The sequence below is a fragment of the Culex quinquefasciatus genome, chromosome 3 (assembly GCF_015732765.1).
Source record: "Culex quinquefasciatus strain JHB chromosome 3, VPISU_Cqui_1.0_pri_paternal, whole genome shotgun sequence".
Classification (NCBI taxonomy): Eukaryota; Metazoa; Arthropoda; class Insecta; order Diptera; family Culicidae; genus Culex; species Culex quinquefasciatus.
In genome coordinates this window covers 21,624,691-21,650,809 of record NC_051863.1, presented here as the reverse complement: position 1 = coordinate 21,650,809, position 26,119 = coordinate 21,624,691, and the positions used below count along the sequence as shown (strand labels likewise).

The following is a 26,119-nucleotide window of genomic DNA, read 5'->3' as shown; positions in this document are numbered from 1 at the left end:
AAAATTAAAATAACAAGTCATAGTCTCAACATTTGAATGAAAAAAGTGTTTTAAAGTGCATTTTAACCCTGTTTAGTTGTTTTGCAATCATTAGTTTTCAAAATATCCAAGTATTGAAGAGATTTTTTTTTCGCAAAAAAAAATTTTTTTGCTGTTTTGGATTTCCACACAATTTGAAATTTTTTATCAATTCCAGACATTCTAGACATGACTTTAAACACAGAAAAATGAATTTCTATTTGTTTTCAGTTAGTTAGACTTTTATTTCCTTTAAAATTTTGAAGTTTATATTTATATATACAGCAATTCCCCACGAAAACAGCATGGAAAAAACTAAAGTGCTCGGATCGGGCTCATTTTTCTGTGGGTTCCCTGGTTGAAATAATTACACCCATATTTTTTTGTTTGGCCATTAGGGTGACCTACGCCGTGTTAGGGTGGTCTGAAAAGTGGCCATTTTCGTTGATTTTCGCAAAAACCACTTTTTTCGAAAAATCATAACTCCTCGCCATTTCAACCGATTTCAATTGTCTTAGACGCAAATGAAAAGTAATAAGTTTCATTGAAAAATAGTTCAAGTTTTAAAAATCTAGCCTAACATATGAAAAGGGCGTATGAAACATTAAAATGTTGTTCTGACGGTGTCTGGACCAAAGAGTCTATGTCTGAAAATATTTTTATCGGATTCCCCGGACATTTTTACATAACATACTAAAAAATGGGAGGAGTTCATTCACAGGATTCCGATATATGATTTTTTTGAAAATAAAGTACGTGTTTTTCGACGCGCCGCGCGCAAAAACCGGAAAATGACGAAATCGGCAAAAAATCAACTTTTTTCACTAAACCTGCGATAACTTTAAAATTTCAGCGATGACCTTTACATGTCTGGGTACCAAAATTTTCGTAATTGAAAGACGCAACTTTTGGTACCCAGACAATTTTAGTGAAAAAAGTAGATTTTTTGCCGATTTCGTCATTTTCCGTAAGGGGCCTTCAACACCCGGCGACATAAACATCGAAAAAAATTTGCAACGGCCTTATAATATTCTAAAAATTCTAAAGTTATATTTTTTTTAAATTCTTAGATTCTCAAGTTCTAAAATTTTATAATTCTAAAATTTTAATCATCTTAAATTATGTTATCCTAAAATTAAAAAAAAACAAAAATTCAAAAAAATCAGAAATTCTAAAACTTTAAAATTCACAAATTTTCAAGTTCAAAAATTCTATGATACCAAAAAAATTAAAATGTAAATGTATAATTCTAATATTCTTAAGTTATTAAACTCTGAAATTTCAAGTATTCTAATTTTAGAATTCTTGAACTTAAATTTCTAGATTTTTTTTTTAAATATCTTGATCTAAAATTTCGTGATCTTGATTTTAATTTTAATATTCCCTAATTCCAAAAATTACAGAAATTCAGAAATATGAAAATAATTAAAATTGGAATGTTTGAACATTCTCAAATTTTTGTATTTATAAATTCTTAATTTTCAAAAATTCAAGATTCGAAAACGAAGAAACTCTAAAATTTTGAAATTTGAAATTTCTTGTCTTTAATTTTTTAAATTCTTTATCTTAAAATTCTAGATTTTTTAAATTCTTGATCAAAAAATTCCAGCTTTTTAAAAATTTTAAATTTTAAAAAATAAAAAAAAATCTGATTTATTTTTATTTCCATGGATGAACATTTTGAAATTCTTATCATAAATTTCATAAATAAAAAAAATTAAATAAAAGTATTCATTTCAAAAATTCAAGAAAATTTTAAAATTAAACAATTTCAAATTTAAATATTTAAAAATTTTATGATTAAACATTTCTCAAGTTCTAATGTTATTGAATCAGAAATTCAATTATGAATAATTTCCTGAATTTCACAAATAAATAATATTTTTCCAAGAATCAAAATTTCAAAGACTTTGGAATTTAAATGTTTTAAACAATTCTAAAAAGTTTAAAGTTCCTTAATCTAAAATTACTTAGTTTGAAAATTCCGGAATTTTTGTATTAATAAATTTCTAAATAAAAATAAAATTTAATAAAAATTTCAAAAATATGTTTTCGGACTTTAATATTCTAATGTTTTAAAACTGAAATTCTTAACTATTAACTCTTAAATAGTAAAATTCTAAAAGTCCTCAATTTTAAAATTCAACAATTCAAAAAATCAAAAGTATTCGAAATATAAAAAAATTAAGTTCTATCCAAACGACTCAATATCTATTTTTTTTTTATTATTTTAGAACGCCAGATACTAAAATTCTCAAACTCTTATATTCTAAAATTCCAAAATAAAAAAAATAAATTCCGTAATTTTATATTTATAAATATCAAAATTTAAAAATAATTAAATTTAAACCTCAAAAATCAAAATTTCTGAAATAAATTATTCAAAAACTTTTTTTTAAACTACAGTACTTGCTCGGTAACTGGGCTGAGAACGTAGCCCAGTCACCGAATGCTGAACGTTACCTGGGCTGATCAAAACATAACGAGGGGACCACCAATGCATAATGTTTTCCAGATGAAATATAAAAATGAAAATTACTCAGACTTGTTTACAATGCACACTTTTCATATTTATTTAGTTGTGACTTGGAATAAAATAAATGTTTGAAAAAAGTTTATTTATTTATTTTTACATCTATTAACCCCTCAGTCATTTCGGTTTGTTTTGGTTTTTTGATGTTTGTCTGCTCTTTAACTGGGCTACGGCCCAGTTATCGAGCGCCCAGTTAAACAACGCCCGGTTACCGATAAACTTTAAAAATTCCTAAATATTTATATCCTGAAATTCTGAAACAAGGAATTAAAAAACATATTGGAAATCTGAAACTTTTTCAAAATAATATTCTAAAATTCTCAAAAAATGCAAAATTTGGAAATAATACTTAAAAAACCATTTTAGAATTCTAAAAAGTTTAAAAAAAATAAAAATAAAAAAAAAACATAAAAAATTCTTGATTTCTTGATAATTGAAAATAAAAATCTAAAAGTTAAAAAAATATTTTTAATTTCTAAAATGCCAGAGTATTGAAACTCTCAAATTTTAAGGGCCTTTTATTTTAAAATTTAGAGATTCCAAAATAATTAAAATTTATAATTTGAAAATTCCGATTTTTTTTAATTTCTAAATTTAATTTAAAAATTGACAAATCTAGATTTAAAAAAATGTGTACCGGACCAAATTTTTTGCAATCGGTAATTTAATGTTTCTTTAAACTAAAATTTTAAAACTCTAAAAATAAAATAAAAATTCGAAAAATCAAAAATTTGAAAATTCAGCATTTAAAATTTAAATATTTAAAATACTTGCTGTTTTGAATCTACAAGACAAGAGAAATAAAAAACAAAACAAAATTCAAAACATCAAAAATTTAATTTTTTTTTTTGAAATACAGAAAATTAAAAAAAAATCTTAACATCTCAAGGAGAAAAAGATGTTACAAATCTGGCAACACTGTTTCAAATTATGAGCATTTGAGCAAAATCAACTTGGCGCTTTAAAGTCGGACATCGTCAATTTGGATGAAATTGTCTTTCAAAATATTTATTATTGAATATTAATGTTGAAGACTCTTCGAACTATTCGACACGGTTGTGACTTTGCAGCACTGGCAACTTTACCTAGAATTATGATGATTACTTGAAAAATATTTAAGAGAATAAAATTAAAACATTTTCGAAAGTATAGTTGTTTTTTTTATCCTGTGACCCCATCATCAAAGTGACAAACTTCCGACCAAAGAGTACGCTGCCGCTGATGTGCTAAACACTAACAAACAACAAACCACAAAAACAAAAACAGTAATAAAATAGAACATAGGTGTAGCTATGCTGTCTACGTGTATACTCAAGAGGAAACAAACACACAATTTATAATAAACCAAAGTTTCAAACACTTTCTGTCTGGATCAGCAAACAAATCTCAAAATAAAATAAAAAATAGGGAAATAAAAACAATAGAACTCGAACATTTAAAATAGTGAATGCTAAATAGTTTACTAGAACGGTAGCAAACAAACATAAACAGGAATCATAGAAAGAAAACTTAATGCTTTTTAATACCACGTAATTGACACACAACCGGCATAAATATCTGTGATTTTTGTGCGCAAAAAAAACCTTTAAACTGAAAAATATAAGCATCTTCCAAAAGTCCCAAAACTCCCCCTTATGGATGTAACCCATTAAATTGCTGTAACATCTGTGCAGTGAAAGTCGTAACTAATGCTACTATTACTAGCTACCAACTAACGCTGTACAACTAGTGATGTCTACTCTTTGTGTGCGTGTTTGTGTTTACCACAACAACACTGAACCTTACTACAACTACTATTACTACTACTACTACAACACTGAAATAAAAACAAATTTAATCATCGCTGACCGCAGAGACGCGTCGACAAGTTGTGTGCGAGCGAAACAACGAGTGAGTGAGAAAGAGTGTGCGATTTGAAAGAAAATGAGAGAGAGAGAGCGAGACAAAAACAAACAATGTATTTATCGAACATAAACAAACATGAAAGAAAAGAAAAACACACTCTGATTGTGTGTTGCTAATTAAGAGAGAGAGAGAGAGGATGATAATCATGTTTTATATACAAACACACGTCACACACTTGAACACAAACAAACAAATACAAAAACTCACACGCAAACACATTAACGTGGTAATATATAGCAATGTTGTAAAGAGAAACAAAACAAAAACAAATCTTAATATTAAACGAAAAGAAAAAAAATCAGTTACAAGTGTAAGAGAGAAAGAGAAGGAAGGAGGAAAAGGAAATATCAATGTAAAATTAATTAACTGAACTAAATTACAAAACAAAACAAAAATGTAATAGAAATACAGAGAGAGTTGGAAATAATCAAAAGTACACCAATGAGAAATAAAAGAGGGAAGGTGTAAAGAGATCGCAATATAAGAAGCTGGCACAGAACAGTCATTACGGTTTTTAAAACAAAACAAAAAACGCATGTCTAGTAGATGTTTCGTTTTCTTCTAATCAGTCCGAATGGTGAATTTTTAAAAGTTTCAGCAAATTAAAAAAGTAACAAATAAAACAAAAAAAACTTGTGTAACAAATGAAATCAATTGCCTTTCTTGATGTAGAACAAATATTATAATGTCAAACTCATGCAAGGTACAAGTTTATGAATTTCCCCTTGTTAGTTTGTTTTGTTTCCCCCACCTGCATTTACCAAAAACTACTCACTTTTTCACAATAACAAAAAAAAACTATCCGATTGTTCTACACTCACCGATTGAATTTTCCAAAAGGCTGTGAATTGCGCGTTGCGTCAAACAAAACAAAAAAACAACAAAGCCGTTTGAAAAAGTTTTCCGCTCTGAAAAGAGGTAATTAAGGTTTGTTTTTCACACCCAGCACAGAATTTTCACTGCAATTGTTTTGTTTGTTTACCCCCAACCCCCAACCTCCCTCCTTCCCTCCCTCCTAACACGACGACGCAATAATAGTTTTGTAGAAAATCGCTAGTTTCCTGTTAGTTAGATGCCACACCCCGCGTCCGCTTTGGTTTTCTTTCCCACCCTTTGACCCGTTTTGCGTCGAAAGTCGAAAGTGTAAAATTGAAATTAAAGAATGAAAAACAATAATAATTATATATAAATTATTATTATTAAAAAAAACTTATACTTACCTAGTTTTAAGACAAGTACACGCAAAAGAAAAGAAAAAGAAGAGTGTACAAGAAAGAGATAGAGAAGGGGAAGGAGAATCAACCAACCAGCAAACAAAAATATTAAAGAATAGTTTAACAAAAAACATCTCTCACACACACTTGAACACACACATAAACACGGTGTCACCAAAACACATACACACATACACTCACAAACACCCCCAACTGAGACACATGAGGCCAGAATAGGACGAGATAAAACAAATAATGCAAAACAACAAAAAAAAAACAAGTGTAAGAAACAAGTGATGTAAGTAAAAATCGAAATAAAGGATTATTAAAAAAAAATCTATTTATATTGAAGAGAATTGAAAGAAAACTATTTTGTTGTCATTTAAAGAAGAATTAACGTGAAGACTTCCATCATTGTCATGATTTTTCGTTCAAAGATATAAATTTTGCGTCGATTTCAATATTTTGACAAAATTCATTCAACAAGTTGTTTAGAATAGTGCCCTGCACATGCTGATTCCTTTTGGTAACGATTATCCCATTCCTTGCAAAGTTATGGACATCGTCATTCATCAATGATTGCCAACTAGGACGTCAATGATTGTACCACAAAATTAGATACATTTTGTAACAAATTTGATTTAGACCAAACATTCTTTCAGTGGCTTCAAGAAGGCAACAACCGGCACAGGCTGATTTATGTTGGTGTAGGAATTCGTTAATTTGAATTCAATACAGAGCATTTTAGAGTGATGATCAATTATCTTCGAAAATGATCAACGGCTTCACCCTAAAGTATTTTCGTTTTAATTAAAATCACGCCCTTACAAAATTTAAAATGTATGCAGTAAAATGCGTGGTTGATGGACGATCCCCGAAATGAAAAAGTTTCGGATGCGTTTTGGACCTAAATAGAAAAAAATAAAGCCTTTTTTAATTTCAACTAAGTTATGTACATAAAAAAGCATGCCTATCTCGCTCCCCCGGTCCGAAAAATCAGGGGCAAAATATATTTCTTCAAAAAACTGAAAAAAATTCAATGGACATAGAAGTCTTATCAACTGAAAACAATCTGAAATGCATTTTTCTGCATTGATAATCATATTTAGCATGTTTGGGCTCTTTTTTTATATATATTCTGTGGATTATCATAAAACATTAAAATATTTTTAAAGTGCCCAAACATGCTGCCCAAACATTGCGGTACTGTAGGTACATTGGTACAGCACCGCAAAAACATTTTTTCTCGAAGTTCACTCAGTCGCCAGCCAGCGACAAGTTAAGACGTGTTTTGCTCGTGTTGTCATCTCGCGTGCTTGGAAGTTTTTGACAGATGGAGGTGGAGGAATCCTCCGAGGAGGAAGATTTTCGTCCCGTCCGCGGGGATCGGAAGCGGAAAAAGTCCAGCGAGGTCACTGGAATCGGCATCGAAGGAGAAAAAGTTGAGAAGACCCTGCTCAACAACAACAAGTTCAGCCCGCTAGCGGATAACAAAAACAACAACAATGCCAGCCCAGCAGGAGGAGGACGCCCCGGCGGTTCCACCACCCGGCCAGTCGGCAGGTAAACAAAAGCAACCACCTTTGGTGGTGAAGAACACCACGGATTTTTACAAGCTCGTGGCGATAGTGGAAAGTTGTAAATTAGGTTTCAAACCGATTTACAAACTAACCCGATTTGGAACCAAGGTGACCTGCTTCTCTGTCAAAGATTTTGACAAGTTGCAAGAGCTACTCAAGAAGAAGAAAGTGGAATTCTACACCCACGATCGGCGGAGCGAACGAAATCATCGGGTGGTTCTTCGTGGTTTTCCTGATGAACTGAAACCGGACGAGGTCAAGTACCTTCTGAAGAGGGATCTCAAGCTGGACGCGCTGGAGGTGCATGCCATCAAGCGGAAGGAAAAGTCCACCGTGGACGAAATTCCGTACATTGTGGTCTTCCTCAAGGGATACACCAATCTGAAGAAGCTCTCTGCAATGAAAGTTGTGGCAAGCACTATCATCCGGTGGGAGGCCTACCGGAACAAGCGGCCGAACGTGACCCAGTGCAGGAACTGCTTGCAGCTGGGTCATGGAACCAGGAACTGTCACCTGAAAGGCAGGTGCAACAACTGTGGGGGTCCCCACAAGACGGACGAGTGCAAAGTCCAAGAAGCCGAGCCGAAGCGGTGTGCCAACTGCTCTGGAGCCCACGAAGCCACGGACCGCAGCTGCCCTAAGCGTGCGGACTTCATCCGGATGCGCCAGCAGGCGTCGAAATCGAAACCGCCGGCAAGGAAGGCGGAGAAGCAGAGTCCAGCAGTTCCGGCGTTTACGCCGGCGGAGTTCCCTCCGCTGCCGGGCGCAGTTTCGGACGGAAAATCCAAGGATCGCCCTCGTCCCGCAGGAAGCAGCCAAGGTGGCCCCCGAGACGGTGGAGCCACGGAGAAGGAAGCCGGGGAGGTACTCTACAGTTCGGCTGAGCTGTGGGGGATTTTCTCCGAGTACATCGGCAGGTTCAAGACCTGCAAGACCCGCTTGGACCAAGTAACCCTCGTCAGTTACATGATCTCTAAGTATGGAATTTAAGGAGTTTTTTTTTGTTATTATATATTGTTTTACTGATCCTCGGTCCCAACCTGGTCACAGCACCTAAAAGGACCTAATAAAAATAAGTTAAGAAAAAAAAAATTTTTCTCGAAAAAAAATTGTTCGTCAATACTTAGAAATTTTATAAACTTATTATTGAGCAATTTTTTATGAAATCGTTTTTTTTTATTTGAATTTTTGTATTTTTTTCTCCAACTGAAACTTTTTTGGTGCCTTCGGAATGCTCAAAGAAGCCATTTTGCATCATTAGTTTGTCCATATAATTTTCCATACAAATTTGGCAGCTGTCCATACAAAAACGATATATGAAAATTCAAAATTCTGTATCTTTTGAAGGAATTTTCTGATCGATTTGGTGTCTTCGGTAAAGCTGTAGGTATGGATACGGACTACGCTGAAAAAATGATACACGATAAATTTTTTTGGTGATTTTTTATTCAACTTTTTGTCCCTAAAACTTGATTTGCAAAAAAACACTATTTTTATTTTTTTTCATTTTTTGATATGTTTTAGAGGACATCAAGACCAACTTTTTGGAAATTTCCAGGTTGTGCAAAAAATCTTTGACCGAGTTATGAATTTTTTAATCAATACTTTAAAAAAAAAAACGAAATATTGGTCGCAAAAATTTTTCAACTTCATTTTTCGATGTAAAATCAAATTTGAAATCAAAAGGTTCTTTAGTGAAATTTTGATAAGGGACCATCCACAAACCACGTGGACACATTTTTGGAACCCCCCCCCCCTCGTGGACAATTGTCCATACAAATTTTTTTTTGTATGGAGCGTGGACAATCGCAATACCCCCTAAGTGTCCACGTGGTTTATGGATGGTCCCTAAAGTGCACCGTTTTCAAGTTAAGGCCATTTTTAGGTAACTTTTTTCAAAATAGTCGCAATAAGTGCACATGTTTGCCCACTTTTAAAACAAATATTTTCGAGATATTTTAAAAAAAATTTAAATGAGCCTCATTTAAAATGTTAGTCCTGGTTTAAAAATTTTGAAGATATTTTTTTCGAAAAGTTCGCAAAATTTTACGAATGTTTCTTCATATTTTAACATTGTAAATCGGACCATTAGTTGCTGAGATATCAACATTAGAAAACGGTGGGTTGTTTGGGTGAGACTTAGAAAACATCAATTTTCATGTTTTCAAACCATTGCATGGCATTAGTGCACATGTTTGCCCACTTTTGAAAAAAAAAAATTTGGACAACTGAGAAAATTCTCTATATTTTGCTTTTTTGAACTTTGTTGCTACGACCCTCACTTGCTGAGATATTAATACCCTTATCCTAAACTGCTGTTTAGGAAATAAAAACTAAAACCGTTAAAAAAATCCGCATAAAAGATTTGTAGGGTTAGTGAATTTTCACGATTTCGCGGAAAGCGAAAAATTCGTGAAATTTGAAGATTTCCGTGAAATCCCGTGAAATTTATCAATTTTTTAAAATGAATTCTTTGAAATAACAACATACTAAATATTTCATCCTTTAAGACTTTTAAGTAAATTTTATTATTTTTTAATTGAAAAACGTGATATGAACCATTTGAAGAATTGTTAGCGAAACATAAATAACCATAAAATTGTGACAATATTTAATGAGAAGTGAATGATGCGAGAACCTAAATCATGTTACAGTCATCCCACATATTCGGAACAGTTTACAGATCGGCCAATATTCAACAAATCATTTAAAATCGATAATTGAACATAATGATTTGCTTTTACCTTCATGTGAAAGCTTTTCTTGCGATCTTTCGATTGATGTATAGACCGGCTGTACATTTTTACGTTTTATATCAAGTTTTCAAAGAAGAACATTGACCCTTGAAATCCACAAATTCGGAACACTTTTTTCTTACGATGTAAACAAACTTTTTTTCTCTCCAGGAGTACATATTTTTTACAAAATAATGACTTTGCACTCTGAATCCAATAAAACTCATGCTTAGTAATGTTTTATGAATGGTCTGATAACTTTTTTGTGAAAATATCAGTTTAATTCAGGTGTTTCACAATTGTGGGAGGCACAATAACATCCCACAATCATGGAACAGGCAATTTGGAGGCAGTGTTTTGGTGCTCTGGATAAAATAGTCTTGAAATGCAGTTTATGTTTAAAAAGTATTACTTTTACTAGTGAAGTAGCAAGAGAATGTCCAAATAAAGTCCCTAAAATAGCAGGGTCGACAGAAAAGTTGCATGTTGGATTCTATTGACAAATTACCACAAAAGTGTTCCGAATTTGTGGGTGTTCCGAATATGTGGGATGACTGTAACAAAAATCACTCGAGCAAAAAACATTTTCTCGAAATAATTAAGTTATCACAAGGAAGGTAACATCATCGTTTGACTTCAGTTATTGTAATTTCAAAAAGTTTTATTTTGTACAAATGTTGTTTTTTTCAACCAAAACATGTCAAAACTGACTGAACAAGTATATTGTGATTTTTTTTTCGAAAGATTGCACAGTTTTTTTTTAAATCAAATTGATTTATTTTTCAGGAATTTCAGATTTTTTCTGAGTCTTGTCTAATTTTCACGATACTTGATTGTTTGGGTAGATGGCTTCGGTGGAAGTTAAACAAAAACCCCCTTTTTTGTTTTCTATTATGATTTTGAATAAAATTTTGAAGATTGCGTTACAGATTAAATTATTTTTGCCCATTAATTTCTAATTTAGTTTTTGAAAAGTGAGATGAAACCTTTGAAAAACATTTTTACTGAGCAAAATGTCTCAGAAAATAAAAAAAAAATTCAATACTTTTGAATAGACAAGATTGATAAATCTTGCTTTGATATGGAATTCATGAAATGTAAAAAGATAAAATAGATGCACACTTTTTTGGAAATTAGGAACAGTTATGTTTGTGTCTTGTTCAAATGATGTAATGATTTTTTAGTTTATTTAAGAATAAAATATAATGATAATAAAATATAATAATTAGTTTCTGTAATTTAAACATAAAATTTTCATAGTAATTTTAACATTTTTCATATTCCGCGAAATTTCCGTGAAATTTGATGTTTTGAAATTACGGTCCTCGTGAAATTTGCAATTTTTAAGCGTGAAAAATCACTAAGCCTAAAGATTTGTAATAAAAGTTATAAAGCAACCCCGGGGGGGGTGCGACATAAGCTTTGAAAAATATTTGCAACGGCCTTATATTGTTTGAAAAAGTTTGTTCAATTAAATTGTTGCCAGGAGCTCCGCACCTGCCTAATATTTTTGAAACATTCAAAGTGCACGTGTTTCTGTGGATCCCAAATCGCAATATTCCCCTCGAGTTGAGACTGGGCAGAAATTTGGTTGTCAGTTTCATCGACTGTATTTCTTTTAGTTCTAAATAATAAATGAGCATTTATTTGACTGTAAACATTCTTCTCTAAATACGGACCATTAAATATATTTCTTTTTTCTACTTCAAATAGACAGTAATAGTACAACAAGTTCCAATACACGCGAGCGTTCTCCACAAGTGTAACTTGGTTACAGCGGCACACCCACCCACCAACACTTTTAACAACACACACACACCTCCACGCTTCTACTCCTTCGTGATTAACTGCACGATCGTCCCGATCACCTTCCTCCCATGCTCGTGGTTGGCCAAATTCAACAGCGGATCGGCAATCTTCAGTTCTAGCATTTTCGCCAACTCCAACCGCAGGAACTTCATCATTTCTGCCACCTATTTTCAACAATTAGAACGTTTTAAAGATTGTTTGGTACAAGTTGATTTTGTAATCATACCTGATGCGTTTCCGCTTGCAGCGCGATCCACCCGTCCTCGAGTAGAATGACAAAGTCGCCGCCGTGCAGCTCGATGCGCAGGTCACTGCCGGAGAACAGTACCAACGGTAGCTGCGGGACCATGGTCGTTTCCCGGATGAATATCCGCGAGGTTTTGACCTTTTCCTGGTACACGAGGTAGGGCGAGGGGAAGTGTCCGCAGGAGGAGTTGATCGAGGACGGGTGCAGGTTCACGTAGCCGTCCTGCTGGGTTTTGAAGCGGAGGTCGGAGGGTGCGGGTAGTTTGGGGACGGCGCCGCTGGCACCCCCGACGAAGGACTTTTCCGGGGTGAGGACCTTGATGACGTTCGGGTAGAGGGCAGCGCAGAGGATGGCGGCGAGGAGGCGGTTGTTGTCGCCGTTGGCGTTGATGTCGGTGCCGGTGAGTTCGGCCAGGTCGTCTTTGACGAATTTTCCCCGACGGTTGGTGAGGTCGACGGGGACGAAGCCGATGGAGACGAGCAGCTCGAGGAATTGGTACTTCATTTCGCCGATGGTGTGGAGGGTTCGGGTGGAGAGGAAGTTCTCCTCGGCGTAGCATTGGGCGGCGTAGCGACTTCGTTTGGTGGTTTCTTTGTATTTGCGGTACGCGTTTAGCATGGTGAGGTGGTCGCTGTTGGCGATGGCGAATTGACGCTTGCGGGCGTCGGCTTCGTCCCGTTTGGAGAAGGGCGCCACGAAGGGGGATTTGTAGCTGAGGCAGGCGGCGATGGTGAGTACGCTGTCGAGGCATTGGAAGATGGCGCCGAACAGCATCAGCTTGCCTATCCGGACGTCGACGGGGAGGGTGGCCAGGTGGTGGCCGAGGGGGGTCAGTTGTTCGTGGAGGTCGAACGCTCCGACGTCAACGAGGCGCTTCTTGGCGGCGTCAATGTTTTCCACGCTGGGCGGTTCGATCGTGGCCATGAGGACTTCTTTCAGCGATTTGTCTTTGAGGGTTTCCAGCGTTTTGATGCGTAGCAAAAGTGGTTCGAGTGGTATCCGATGAATCTCCGGCACGGGTTGTCCTAAAATGTGGTTGGTGAAGCGAGGCCGCGTGTAGAGGTGGATGCAAACTCCGGCCATCACACGACCTGCTCGACCTTTCCGTTGGAGTGCGTTCGCCCGCGAAACCCACACGACTTCGAGCGATTCCATGTTGCGGTTTGAGTCGAACCGCTTCTCCTTCATCTGGCCACAGTCCAGCACGAAGACGCAATCGTCGATGGTGACCGAGGTTTCGGCGATGTTGGTGCTGAGTACGATTTTTCGCTTGCCCTTGGGGGCTTTCTTGAACACCAGCGCCTGTTCTTCGTTGGTCAGGGTTGAGTGGAGTGGGACCAGCACGTACTTGCCCTCACCACGTGGTCCAAACTGACGACTGTCGGTCAGTGCTTCGTGAATGGTTTGAATCTCGGCTAAACCAGGCAGGAAGATGAGAATTGTTCCCTCCTGGGGCCAGCCGTGCCCGGCGGAACCGTCCACGATGAACGAGAGCACGTGCTCGATCAACTCCGGGTTGATTCGCAGCGGATCCATCAAATAAAGCGTTTTGCAGGTCTTCGGAGAGTAGTCCGAATACCGGGCGAATATGTCCGCCATCTTCAAGTTTTCATCCTTGATGCTCTTGGCCGGAGCGGCCTGGGCCGCCTTCACGTCCGCGTACTCCAGCTCCTGCAGCAGCTGCTCCTCTTCCCCTTTGCGCAACTTCCGGCAAAACTGCGAGTCGGGTTCCATCACAAACCCGCTTCGCTCCAAAATGTCCTCCAAAAAGAGCTGCTCAACGGGGAACGTCCGACCGGGAATCTCCAGCACCGGAATGTCCCCAAAGTACGAGGAAAACAGGTTCGAGTTCAGCGTCGCCGACATGAGAATCACCTTCAAATCCGGCCGCTTCTCAAGCAGCTGCTTCAAAATCAGCAGCAAAAAGTCCGACTCTTCCGACCGTTCGTGCACCTCGTCCACGATTATGTGCGTCACGTTGGCCAGCGTCGGTTCCGACTGCAATCGCCTCAGCAATATCCCCGTCGTACAGAAGGTGAGCCGCGTCGCCGCGGAAATCTTGTTCTCCAAACGAATCTGATAGCCGACCGTGTTACCGATCCGTTCGGCGCGCTCCTCCGCGACTCGTTCCGCCACTCCGATGGCCGATATCCGGCGCGGCTGGGTGCAGATGATCTCCACGTGCGGCACCGACCCGTTGCCGTTGTCCAGCTGGGACGACTGCAGCAGCCAGTTGTCCAGGATGAACTGCGGAACCTGGGTGGACTTGCCGCAACCCGTTTCACCGCTGATGACGAGGATCGAGTGCATCTCGAGGGCGTGAATGATTTCGGACATTTTACTCCACGCCGGAAGTTGCTTCCGGCCGCGCAGCATTTCCTTGTACGTGGCGTTGTTCTGCTTGTCGAGGAACTTCTTGATGATGTTTAGGTCTTCTCGACGGAGCTGCTCCGGGTTGACCTTCGGACCGGTATTTCGCTTCGTCGCGCCCATCTGATTGTGGCTGGGGAGGTCCTCAATCTTGACGTTGTTCATGGCGTCTACTTCCGGTGTGTAGAACAGTGACCGTCGAGGATCTGGAAATTGATACCGATCAAGCTCAACAAATCGTGCGATTTCTTCGTCATTCTGGAGCAATTCCGCCGTCGAGTACACGCACGGCATGCCGTCCTGAGTAATTTTGATCGATTCTTGCACCAGGGCGCGTGCCACGCGCAAAAGCAACTGCGCCGGGATGTCGGCGCAGGTCGTTTTAAGAAATATCAACGGCGCTTCGTACGGATACTTGCTCTCCTTCGGAAACCGTATCTCCAAATAAAACCAATTCGGATCCTCCTCAACTTTTTCCTTTCTCTCCTTGGATCCACTATCCTCCTCCACCCCCACTCCATGCGAGTAGTAACACCGATTCCCGTACCGGCACTTCCCCTTCGCAAAGTTCCAACACGGTTCCTTCTTCGCCTTCTTCTGCTTCTCCTTCGCCGCCAAAAACTTCCGCCTATCCTCCTCTTCCTGCTGCTTCCGCTTCTGCTCCATCTTCCGCACCTCCGACGGACTGTGCGCCAACAGGTGGTCAATCTTAAACTTCAACTGCCACACCCGGTTCCGTTCCTTCTCCACAAACAACGTGTCATAAATCGACTCCAGCGCTTCCCTCTCATCGTTCCTCATCTGCTCCAGCTCCTCCCCCTCCACATCACACTCCCGCACGCGCTCCAAATCCACCGGCGGTGGAAAGTACTTCTCAAACAGCAACCCAACCGCCCCATCAATGTCCCCCTCGCAGTGGTCCAACGCCTCCTCGCAGTGGGCCTTCGCAAAGCCATAACTCTCCAGCTTCAGCAGCGCGTACATCCGGAACTTGTCCTCCGACGACGATCCCGTCTTCCGCACGTCCGAGTAATCGCACCCGCCCTGAATCACCAAATTCCCCCGGTCCTGCCAGTAGGCCTTCTTCATCCGTCCCCCTTTATCCTCGTACAGCGAAATGTCCCCCAGCTGAAACGCATCCCCGTGGATCGCCCGCAGCGTGTCCATCACCAGCGTTTGCGAGTCCTCCTTCAACCGCAACACCTGCAGTTCCACCTTGACCGGCGCCTTCGTCGGAGGCGGATCCAACGGTGCATTCCTACCGGAATATTCGAACTAGTAAACAAACTCAAAATTAAGAAAATTCAAAAAATACTCACGTCGACCGGGGATCCACGACGGTGCGTAGGAAGCAATCGCTTATCAGCTGCCGGCTGTCTCCGTCCATAATGTAATTGTGGAAGGAACTCGCTGCAAGAAAGTCACGAAATGAATCACTGAAATACGTGAAATTGTGCAATTTTGTAAAAATAAGACTGCTGCTGAAGTGAGCAGCACAAATCGCGAAAACGCGTTGACGTGCGTGGCGTGGAGAACTGTCAAAGTCAGCTGTTTCATTGGTGATTGAATGGAGCCGCCGGGCGGCTGAAATGGGAGAGCGGCTCTATGAGAGGGGATCGGACTGAAATTGCGTAGTTTTTTAAACAAACTAAAAAATCTTTTTGCTGTAATTTTTTTTGAAATAAACTAAGGATTTCATAAAATGTACAACCTCAACAAAATAAAAAAAAAACTCTATATCTCAATCCTACATCTAAGCATCTACCTCGAGTTCTAAATTTGATGCGAATATCGAGCGAATATCCCGAATATAATCACGGTGCTCAAAATACCGTTATTATGAAAAAAAATATGCACTCCGAGATTTTGGGGTCTATCGATTCCTTATGGCCTATCTACAATCACTTAGCTTAGAATAGTTAAGTAAAGTAAAACTTAGAAAATGTACACATCTTACGGCCGTCATCCACAATCAACTTAGAAAATTTGCTGGGCTGATATACGTTGCTATGCAGTTGTTTGTTTACCTTTGATATGGAAACGTCAACTTACCGTAGATTTTGAAATTTTCCAAACCATACGTCAAGTTTCTAATTTTATTCCTTTTCATTGTAGAAGATCAGATTCATTTCCATTGATTCAAACTCCTAAGCTAAGTGAAATTTTCTAAGTTAAGTGATTGTAGATAGGCCATTACTGTTAAACTGGCAACCATGCCATGTTGTTGTCAAGCACCGCGCGCCGTTTTTATGTTTTCTTTTTATTTTTATTCTTGCTAATAAACATCATTCGTGTGCATTCTCTCTCCCGAGCCGGACGTGTTTTGCCTTTGCTCTGAAAGTCCAATAGGTTATGGGCCCAGGGACGCCATCTTTTCTGCGCATCGGGTAGTTCGGCAATCGAAGAAAAAAGTCATTCGGAAAGTGAATTCGCGAAGTTGACGTTGTTTTGTTCGAGGGAAAAATGGAGAAGAACGGAATCGCAAAGCTTACCAGCGAAAATTACGATTCGTGGAAGCTGGACATCGAGTTCCTGCTGGTCAAAGAAAAGCTGTGGAAGTATGTCTCTCCGGGAGTGAAGCCAAAGCTAAATAAGGACCAGACCAACGCGGCTGAGCTTGAGGCCTGGGACGAAGGCGACCAGCAAGCGCGCGCGACGATCGGTTTGTTGATCACAAAGGGTCAACACGGGCTGATCCGGAACACGACTACCGCCAAACAGGTGTGGGAAAACGCCAAGAAGAAGTTCGAGAGGAAGACTCTGGCCACCAAGGCGTACCTCATCAAGCGGATTTGTGACCTGAAGTACACGGAAGGTGCCGACATCGAGGAACATCTGCAGGAGTTTGAGGACCTGTTTGACAGGCTGGCAAACGTGGGCTACAAGTTCGAGGAGGAACTCCAGGTAATCTTCATTCTGCGGAGCCTGCCTAGTTCTTTCAGTCCCCTGTCAACCGCTCTGGAAAACCGGTCGGAGAAAGAGCTGACCGTGGACATCATCAAGGGGTCGTGCATAAACCACGTGGTCTCCTTAGGGGGGGGGAGGGGGTCCAAAATCCGACCGAAAAAAACCATGAAAAGCCATGGGGGGGAGGGGGGGGGGTCGACGGCTGACCACGTGGCCTTTAAAAAAAATCTTTTCTTCAAAAAAACAAAAAATACGTGCTTTGAATTTACTTATATGCATACATTTTTTGGTACACTTCAAAACCATATAATTATTGTGTTTAAAATTATTACTTATATTTTAATGTCATAATATTTTCCAATTCAATATTGAATTATATATATATCAATACTTTGAGCCTGTAATTGAATGTACACTTTTTATACTCATGTAACTAAAAAATAAAGTGACAGTATCCAAAGATAATATACCCTAAAAAATGCGTACCAAAATGCAAACAAAATTTCATTTTTTTGTTGATGGTATCAAGTAGCTAAAAATGTGCTTGCAAATTTGCATTGAAAGTAGATGTAGTCTTCGATAGTTCTATTTTGGAACAACTTAAAAAATAAATATTGCTGACAATTTTATAAGATTTTCGTAACAAGGCAAAACACTAAATATGTATTATAAAAGAAGTGTCTAAAAATGATTCTCTGCGAAAAAAAATCAAAATCTCAGATCTTAGCTAATTACCGTAGCTGGTCCTATAAGTGATCGAAGAATCTTAATCGAAATATTTCCTTTTGACACTTAAAACAAACTCAAGATATCTTGTATCTCCTCTCTCATGCAATATTTTTTTTAAGTTCAAAGAAACTAAAAACCCCAATTTCAGGATTATCGCGCAAAATTTCAGTTTCACTACCTCATTTGCAAGTGAAACGTCTAACATTAAAAAATAACCAGTAACGAAAAAACGAACAATACATACTTTAAGATTCACCCAAAAATTTGATAAATATTTTGGTCTAAAATATATTCCTTATTTCATGGGTTACACAATTCGGATTGTTATATTACATAACATTTCATAAAATACACGTTTACTATCCATCGTCAAAGTTGTAGGTATTTTTTTATGTTAATAGGGATGGTCTTGAGCCAAAGAGAAACATGGGCAAACATTTTAGATTTTTAGAGAAAAAAAAACGAGCTTCAAGCAAACATTGTTTTTGTTTCTCAATTAATTTGAAGATTATTGAAGATTAATTTCCTGAAAATATTAGTTTTTCTTTAAGCTGAGAAAATATACTTTACCCTCAACTTCATATTTGAGATAAAACCAATCAAATATATAGACACATTAAAATAATTTAAGTTTTAAAGAGTCACTTAATTTTCAAATTCCGATATCAATTTGTGAAATAAATTTCAATACAATGCCGTCAAGATCAACATAAATAAAATTCATTAAAAAAGATGGAACGGTACTTTCAACTCGCTGGTTCTCGAGCATAACTCAACCAACCGGGACATTTTTTTTGAGTGAATTATAAGGATGTCTAGATGATCCTTAAACTTTGCAGAACTCGATATGATCAAATCTGTAATTTATGCGATCAAAAACGTCGTTCCAACTTTTGTTTGCTCTAGTAAAAAAATCGCCTGAAAATCCGCGGAGACAAGCCCGAAAACCTGTGAGTTGAAGTTAGCGTTCCAACGTTTTAGGGAGGCTTTGGCATCCGTGGGACATGCGTTGGGCGTCCCAGTGTTAATAATTTCAAAGATATTGAAAAGATTGAAAAATTAACCTATATAATTTTATTTTGTATTTATTTTGAGGTAATATCTCCAACCAAAAGTTGGATCAAAAATCTTAAATCGTAGATAATTGCCTATTTAAACAACTGAAAAAAATGTAAAATAAATTCCAAATTTTAGCTTAATCTTTTTTTAAATTTATCAAAACACGTAGTCGATAGCAAAATCAATTTAAAGTAAGAGTAAGACTTAAACAATTTGGATGTCCATGACTAAGAGAATGATTTTTAGCGCGTTGTCTACAACTTTTCCAAAGACACGAAATCGATTGTCGAGCAATTCTATACAAAATCGGTCTTTATTCTTAAATTTTATTTTTTTGATTTTTCTAATCCGTCTGAAACCCGTTTTGGTGCCCAAGCCATTTTGCATCATTAGTTTGTCCATATAGTTTTCCATACAAATTTGGGCAGCAATGAAAATTAAAAAAATCTGTATCTTTTGAAGAAATTTTTGGTCGATTCGGTGTCTTCGGCAAAGTTGTAGGTATAGATAAGGACTACACTGGAAAAAAAAATGATAAATGGTAATTTACTTTGCTGATTTTTAATTTCACTTTTTGTCACTAAAACATGATTTGCAAAAAACACTATTTTTATTTTTTTTTAATTTTGCCAACTTTTCAGAAATTTTCAGAACGGGAAAAAAATCGTTGTTTGAGTTATGAATTTTTGAATCAATACTGATTAAAAAAAATCGAAGTATTGACCGCAACTTAATTTCAATTTTATTTTTCGATGTAAAATCGAATTTGCAATCTAAAAGTACATTAGTGAAATTTTTATTAAGTGCACCGTTTTCAAGTTATAGCTATTTTTAGGTAAGTTTTTTTAAAAATAAGTTGCAGTTATTAATTTAAAAAAAATAGTGCCCATGTTTGCCTAATTTTGAAAAAAAAAAAATTATTTTGAAATGCTGAGAAAATTCTTTGTTGCTTTGTTGCTAAGATATTGCCATGCAAAGATTTTAGAACAGAAAAATTGATGTTTACTACTTAAACAACCCAGTGCGCAGGCAGTGCGTGGCCGAATGGTTACGCTGTCCGCTTTGTAAGCGGATGATTCTGGGTTCGATTCCCATCTGCTGCAACCTTCCATCGGATGAGGAAGTAAAATGTCGGTCCCGGCCTTGGTTGTTAGGCCGTCAAGTCATTCCAGGTGTAGGAGTCGTCTCCATGCCATAAGTACAAACAACACACCAAACCAAGCCTACTCCGGTGGAATCGCTGGCGGCGGTTGGACTCGCAATCCAAAGGTCGTCAGTTCAAACACTGGGGTGGAAGGTTCCTTGGAGTAAAAAGAGGTTTGGGTGTTCTCCCCATTCAAGCCTTCGGACTCCTAGGTTCGAGCAGAAACTTGCAATAGAGACCACAAAAGACCCGGGGGTCGTTAATGTGGATGGTTTGATGATTTTGTTACCCAAACAACCCATAATTTTCTTATGTCGATATCTCAGCAACTAATGGTGCGATTTTCAATGTTTATGAATAAAACTTCCGATCTTTTCGAAATCAATATTTAAAAAAAATAAGACTAACATTTCAAAAGGTCGTAATATTGAATGTTTTGAAAAATTCAACAGCTCGACTTTTTTGGACACACTGAATCATTGGAATCAATCATGCTTAATTAAAAAGAAAAGTTGCTTTAGTTTGGATTTTTATGAATGTTTGGAATAAAATAAATATTAACTAGGAGCTTTCATTCACTAGATATTTTTCTTAAAATAAAATGAAAGTATTTTTTTCCTGAAACAAAACTTTTCTATTTAATTAATTTCGATTTTAAGAAAATATTTTAAAGCGTATTTAAATTTAATCATGAATGCTGTTTATATATCAAAATAGCTTTAATTCTTAAAGCATATTTATTCTGGATGCAATTAATTGCACTGCAATTCAATAACTTTGAATACATATGTTTTACTAAGTTGCTTGTTTTGTTGAGAGTATTTTTTTACTTTCTGTACCATTTCAATAAATTGTTATATTGTTATTATTTACTTTAAACTTTGTGATATCATACTTTTTTCACACTTTTAAGTGAATTTCTGTTTTTTTTATATATTATTAAATTGGTTTTAATGGTGTTACAGCACCTACACAAATTAAAATGTTTTCTGTTTGGCCCAATGTCACCCCCTCTAAAGGGTGAGTTTGAGTTAATTTTAAAACGATTGGCATTTATTATACTAGCCATATTCTGGGAAAATGTTGGTAAATTCAGGAGCATTCCCCAACAATATTTATTTCGATATAATTTGAAATGTTTTTATTGTGTTAAAATAACAACAGTAATATCGTTTTTTGACCAAAAGTCACCACCACTGACGGTACATCATTTGTGGATAGACATTTTGAAATCTATACTTATTTTGTTTTTTTAAAGATTTTTCACCTGGGAGGAAAACCACGTGGCCATATAGGGGGTTGGCGTGAAACCACGAAAAACCATGAGGGGGGAGGGGGGGGGGGTCAAAAATTCTCCAAAAAAAGGCCACGTGGTTTATGCACGACCCCCAAGGGAAGCATCATCAACGAGGTGGAGAAGGAAAAAGAGCTGACGTCTTTGGATGCTAAAGTGCTGAAGGTTGAGGCAAAACAAGGTTTACAGTGCAACCACTGTCACAAGTTTGGTCACAAGTGGCGCCAGTGCAAGCTGTTGACGAGGCGGTATGGAGATGGAAGTTCGCAAAGTGACGACGACGACATTTGCGAGAAAAATGCGGTGAAATTCCAAGGCAAAGCCAAAGCGTCTAACGATGACTTTGCGTTTGGCGTGAACGGAGGATCTGCAGGACAGTGGATCGTCGATTCTGGCGCGAGTACGCACATGTGTGCCGATCGGAATTTCTTCGAGTCTTTGAAGCAGTTGCAAGACGATACCCCGAAGGCGGTGACCGTTGCCGATGGTAAAACTGCTACCGTGAAAGGAGTGGGAAGTTGTCGGATCCGGTGCTACGGTCCAGGCGACACAAAACGAAACATAACGTTGAGCAACGTGCTCTACGTACCTGATCTCAACACCAACTTGGTTTCGGTTGAGAGATTAGTCGACAAAGGAGCAAAAGTCACTTTCGAGCAGCAAAAGTGTATGATTTCGAGTGGAAAACGTATCGCTGCCGTTGCACCCAGGAGCAAGGGGGTATTCTACCTGCGGTTGGTGAAGAACAGTCCAGATCGACGCAAGAAAGCTGCATCAGGAGGTCTGGAGAATCAACGTGATAAGCTTTCAGTTACGGAGGAGCCAAAAACAGCGACTGTTGCAGAGTGCATCCTCACTGCCTTCGTAGACACGCACACGACTGGCGATTCTGAACAAGAATTGTGCCTGTGATGCAGGAGGAGCCACAGAACGTTCAGGAGGAGTGTTATTTGGCGATCGCGCGTTGAGGAGGAGTGTTAAACTGGCAACCATGCCATGTTGTTGTCAAGCACCGCGCGCCGTTTTTATGTTTTCTTTTTATTTTTATTCTTGCTAATAAACATCATTCGTGTGCATTCTCTCTCCCGAGCCGGACGTGTTTTGCCTTTGCTCTGAAAGTCCAATACTTACACCATAGCGCATCTCTGTTCAAAAAATAAAAACATTCGCTGATGTAGTTTTCGAGATACAGCCCTTTAAAGATGTTACATCCGATTTTTAATAAGAAAACCAAAACAATCAATACAATTTCAGCACTTTAAAGAATATGCATTTCGAGATAATGATGTTTTTTGCTTCATATGACTGTCAAGTATCTCTGGGCCAAGTTTCAGAAGGTTTGCTGATGTAGTTCTCGAGATACAGCCATTTAAAATTTTATTTTCTATTTTTTCAATGAAGTTCTCGAGATACAGCCATTTTAAAATGTTATTTCCGATTTTTTCAAAGAAAATCCATAAAATCAATACAATTTCAGCACTTTAAAGAATAAGCATTTCGAGATAATGATGATTTTTGCTTCATATGACTGTCAAATATCTCTGGGCCAAGTTTCAGAAGGTTTGCTGATGTAGTTCTCGAGATACAGCCATTTAAAATTTTATTTTCTATTTTTTCAATGAAGTTCTCGAGATACAGCCATTTTAAAATGTTATTTCCGATTTTTTCAAAGAAAATCCATGAAATCAATTTAATTTCAGCATTTTAAAGATTATGCATTTCGAGATAATGATGTATTTTGCTTCATATGACTGTCAAGTATCTCTGGGCCAAGTTTCAGAAGGTTTGCTGATGTAGTTCTCGATTTTCTTTGAAAAAATCGGAAATAACATTTTAAAATGGCTGTATCTCGAGAACTACATCAGCAAACTTTCTGAAACTTGGCCCAGAGATATTTGACAGTCATATGAAGCAAAAAACATCATTATCTCGAAATGCATATTCTTTAAAATGCTGAAATTAAATTGATTTCATGGATTTTCTTTTTGAAAATTCGGAAATAACATTTTAAAATGGCTGTATCTCGAGAACTACATCAGCAAACTTTCTGAAACTTGGCCCAGAGATACTTGACAGTCATATGAAGCCAAAAACACCTTTATCTCGAAATGCATATTCTTTAAAATTCTGAAATTAAATTGATTTCATGGATTTTCTTTGAAAAAATCGGAAATAACATTTTAAAATGGCTGTATCTAGAGAACTACATCAGCAAACCTTCTGAAACTTGGCCCAGAGATATTTGACAGTCATATGAAGCAAAAAACATCATTATCTCGAAATGCATATTCTTTAAAATGCTGAAATTAAATTGATTTCATGGATTTTCTTTTTGAAAATTCGGAAATAACATTTTAAAATGGCTGTATCTCGAGAACTACATCAGCAAACTTTCTGAAACTTGGCCCAGAGATACTTGACAGTCATATGAAGCAAAAAACATCATTATCTCGAAATGCATATTCTTTAAAATTATGAAATTAAATTGATTTCATGGATTTTCTTTGAAAAAATCGGAAATAACATTTTAAAATGGCTGTATCTAGAGAACTACATCAGCAAACCTTCTGAAACTTGGCCCAGAGATATTTGACAGTCATATGAAGCAAAAAACATCATTATCTCGAAATGCATATTCTTTAAAATGCTGAAATTAAATTGATTTCATGGATTTTCTTTTTGAAAATTCGGAAATAACATTTTAAAATGGCTGTATCTCGAGAACTACATCAGCAAACTTTCTGAAACTTGGCCCAGAGATACTTGACAGTCATATGAAGCCAAAAACACCTTTATCTCGAAATGCATATTCTTTAAAGTGCTGAAATTGTATTGATTTTATGGATTTTCTTTGATTTATAATCGGTGTGCCCAGCCCAGGGATGCCAGGTTGTCAGATAAATCTGGCATTGCCAGTTTTTTTGAGTGACAATTTGTAAAATTTTATTTTTTATTTCTTCCTGACTTTGTTAAATTGATGTATGATGTTTATTTAGTGATGCTACAATGTATAAAAAGTGAAAATACACAATTTTTGAACACAATGTTGCTCTCTACTTTGAGAAAAGTGGCTTGCCAGGTTTTTTCCAGTTTTTTTGCCAGATTTTTTTCTGTTCAGACCTGGTAACCCTGGGTGTGCCTAACAACTAATTTAAACTATGTATTTATTTAGGTCGAGAGTTATTGATCCTTGTTTTTGCACATTATTTGAATTTTGTTCAAATAAATTGATTGTTTAGTTACAAGAACTGAAATTTGACTACACTCAAACCCCGATGGTTTGACACCAACTGTTGTCAATTGAACGGGGTCACATTTTAGTTTGACACCGCTTTTACACGGAGTTCACACACACTACCAAACGTTTGTTTTGATAGTGTGCGTGAGCGCTGTGTAAAAAGTGACAGTTTGTCACTGCCAACCAAAAACTTCGACTATTTTCAAAAATGTCACCTAAACATGGATTTAACTTGAAAACGGTGCACTTTATCAAAATTTCACTAAAGTACTTTTTGATTGCAAATTTGATTTTACATCGAAAAATGAAGTTGAAAATTTTTCGATTTTTTGAAAAAATCAGTATTGATTCAAAAATTCATAACTCGTTCAAAGATTTTTTGCACAACCTGGAAATTTCTGAAAAGTTGGCATTTGATGTCCTCTAAAACATATCAAAAAATAAAAAAAATAAAAATAGCGTTTTTGCAAATCAAGTTTAAGTGACAAAAAGTAAAATAAAAAATCACCAAAAATTTTTACTTTGTATCATTTTTTTCAGTGTAGTCCATATTCATACCTACAACTTTGCCGAAGACACCAAATCGTTCAAAAAATTCCTTCAAAAGATACAGATTTTTGAATTTGCATACGGGTCATTCCATCTGAAGCGGAACAGCATTTGAAAATTACCATCTCCGATTCTGCTAAAATTTGGCAGAGCTGTTGAGACTATCAAAACATGCAAAAATACCGAATTTCATCCAAATCGGACCACCCCCTCAATTTTTGTACCCTCCCAAAAAATCGACTTTTTGGCGATTTTTGAGCGAAACTCCTATCTTTAAACGACGATAACTCAGGGACCGCAAATCTTAGAAGGTCGGTCTTAGACTCAATTTTGAAGGAAATTGGACGTAGAATCCATTTCCGTGATCAAAATTTAGATTAAAATATGTTTTCTACCTGTATTGCGCAATTGAAAACTTTAAATGGCCGCATCTCAAAACAGCCCTATTTTTTTAATTTGACCTCACCATCGTATTCCCCGTCCGATTTTACATAAGAATCACTTATCGACAGAAAGGAATATGTTTCGTTCCAGAGATATCGAATTTTAAAGTTTTGAGTATTAGAGATTACCTAAATTAGCTACACTCGTCGCATCTGCTAGAAGCACTCAGTCGTGCTGATCAATAATTACTACCTGGTGTTCTGTAAGATGGATTATTTTTATAATTTTACACGATTTTGAGATAATCAATACCTTGAACAATCTATTTTTTGTTTAAAGAATATTTATTGGGTAATTTTTAATGAACTGTTTTTCCTGATCACAGTGTCATTGAACCATATTAA

General features: G+C 37.1%; 1 protein-coding gene across 1 annotated transcript; it reads right to left on the bottom strand.

The window, feature by feature from the left end:
* Window positions 1–11,631: 11,631 nt before the first annotated feature.
* Window positions 11,632–15,938, bottom strand: LOC6033024 (putative ATP-dependent RNA helicase DHX57). The gene is made up of 3 exons (XM_001843475.2): window positions 15,731–15,938; window positions 12,021–15,669; window positions 11,632–11,958 (listed from the first exon to the last, which is right to left on the bottom strand). Exons 1-3 carry the CDS (start codon window positions 15,796–15,798, stop codon window positions 11,815–11,817), a joined length of 3,861 nt encoding a protein of 1,286 aa, XP_001843527.2. The 5' UTR covers window positions 15,799–15,938; the 3' UTR covers window positions 11,632–11,814.
* Between the last annotated feature and the right edge of the window lie 10,181 nt (window positions 15,939–26,119).

Coding starts and splice junctions, on each gene's coding strand:
- LOC6033024 (XM_001843475.2), bottom strand. CDS start 15,798: ATGGACGGAGACAGCCGGCAGCTGATAAGCGATTGCTTCCTACGCACC. Junction 15,670..15,730: donor GTCGTGGATCCCCGGTCGAC/GTGAGTATTTTT, acceptor ATATTCCGGTAG/GAATGCACCGTTGGATCCGC. Junction 11,959..12,020: donor TGCAAGCGGAAACGCATCAG/GTATGATTACAA, acceptor TGTTGAAAATAG/GTGGCAGAAATGATGAAGTT.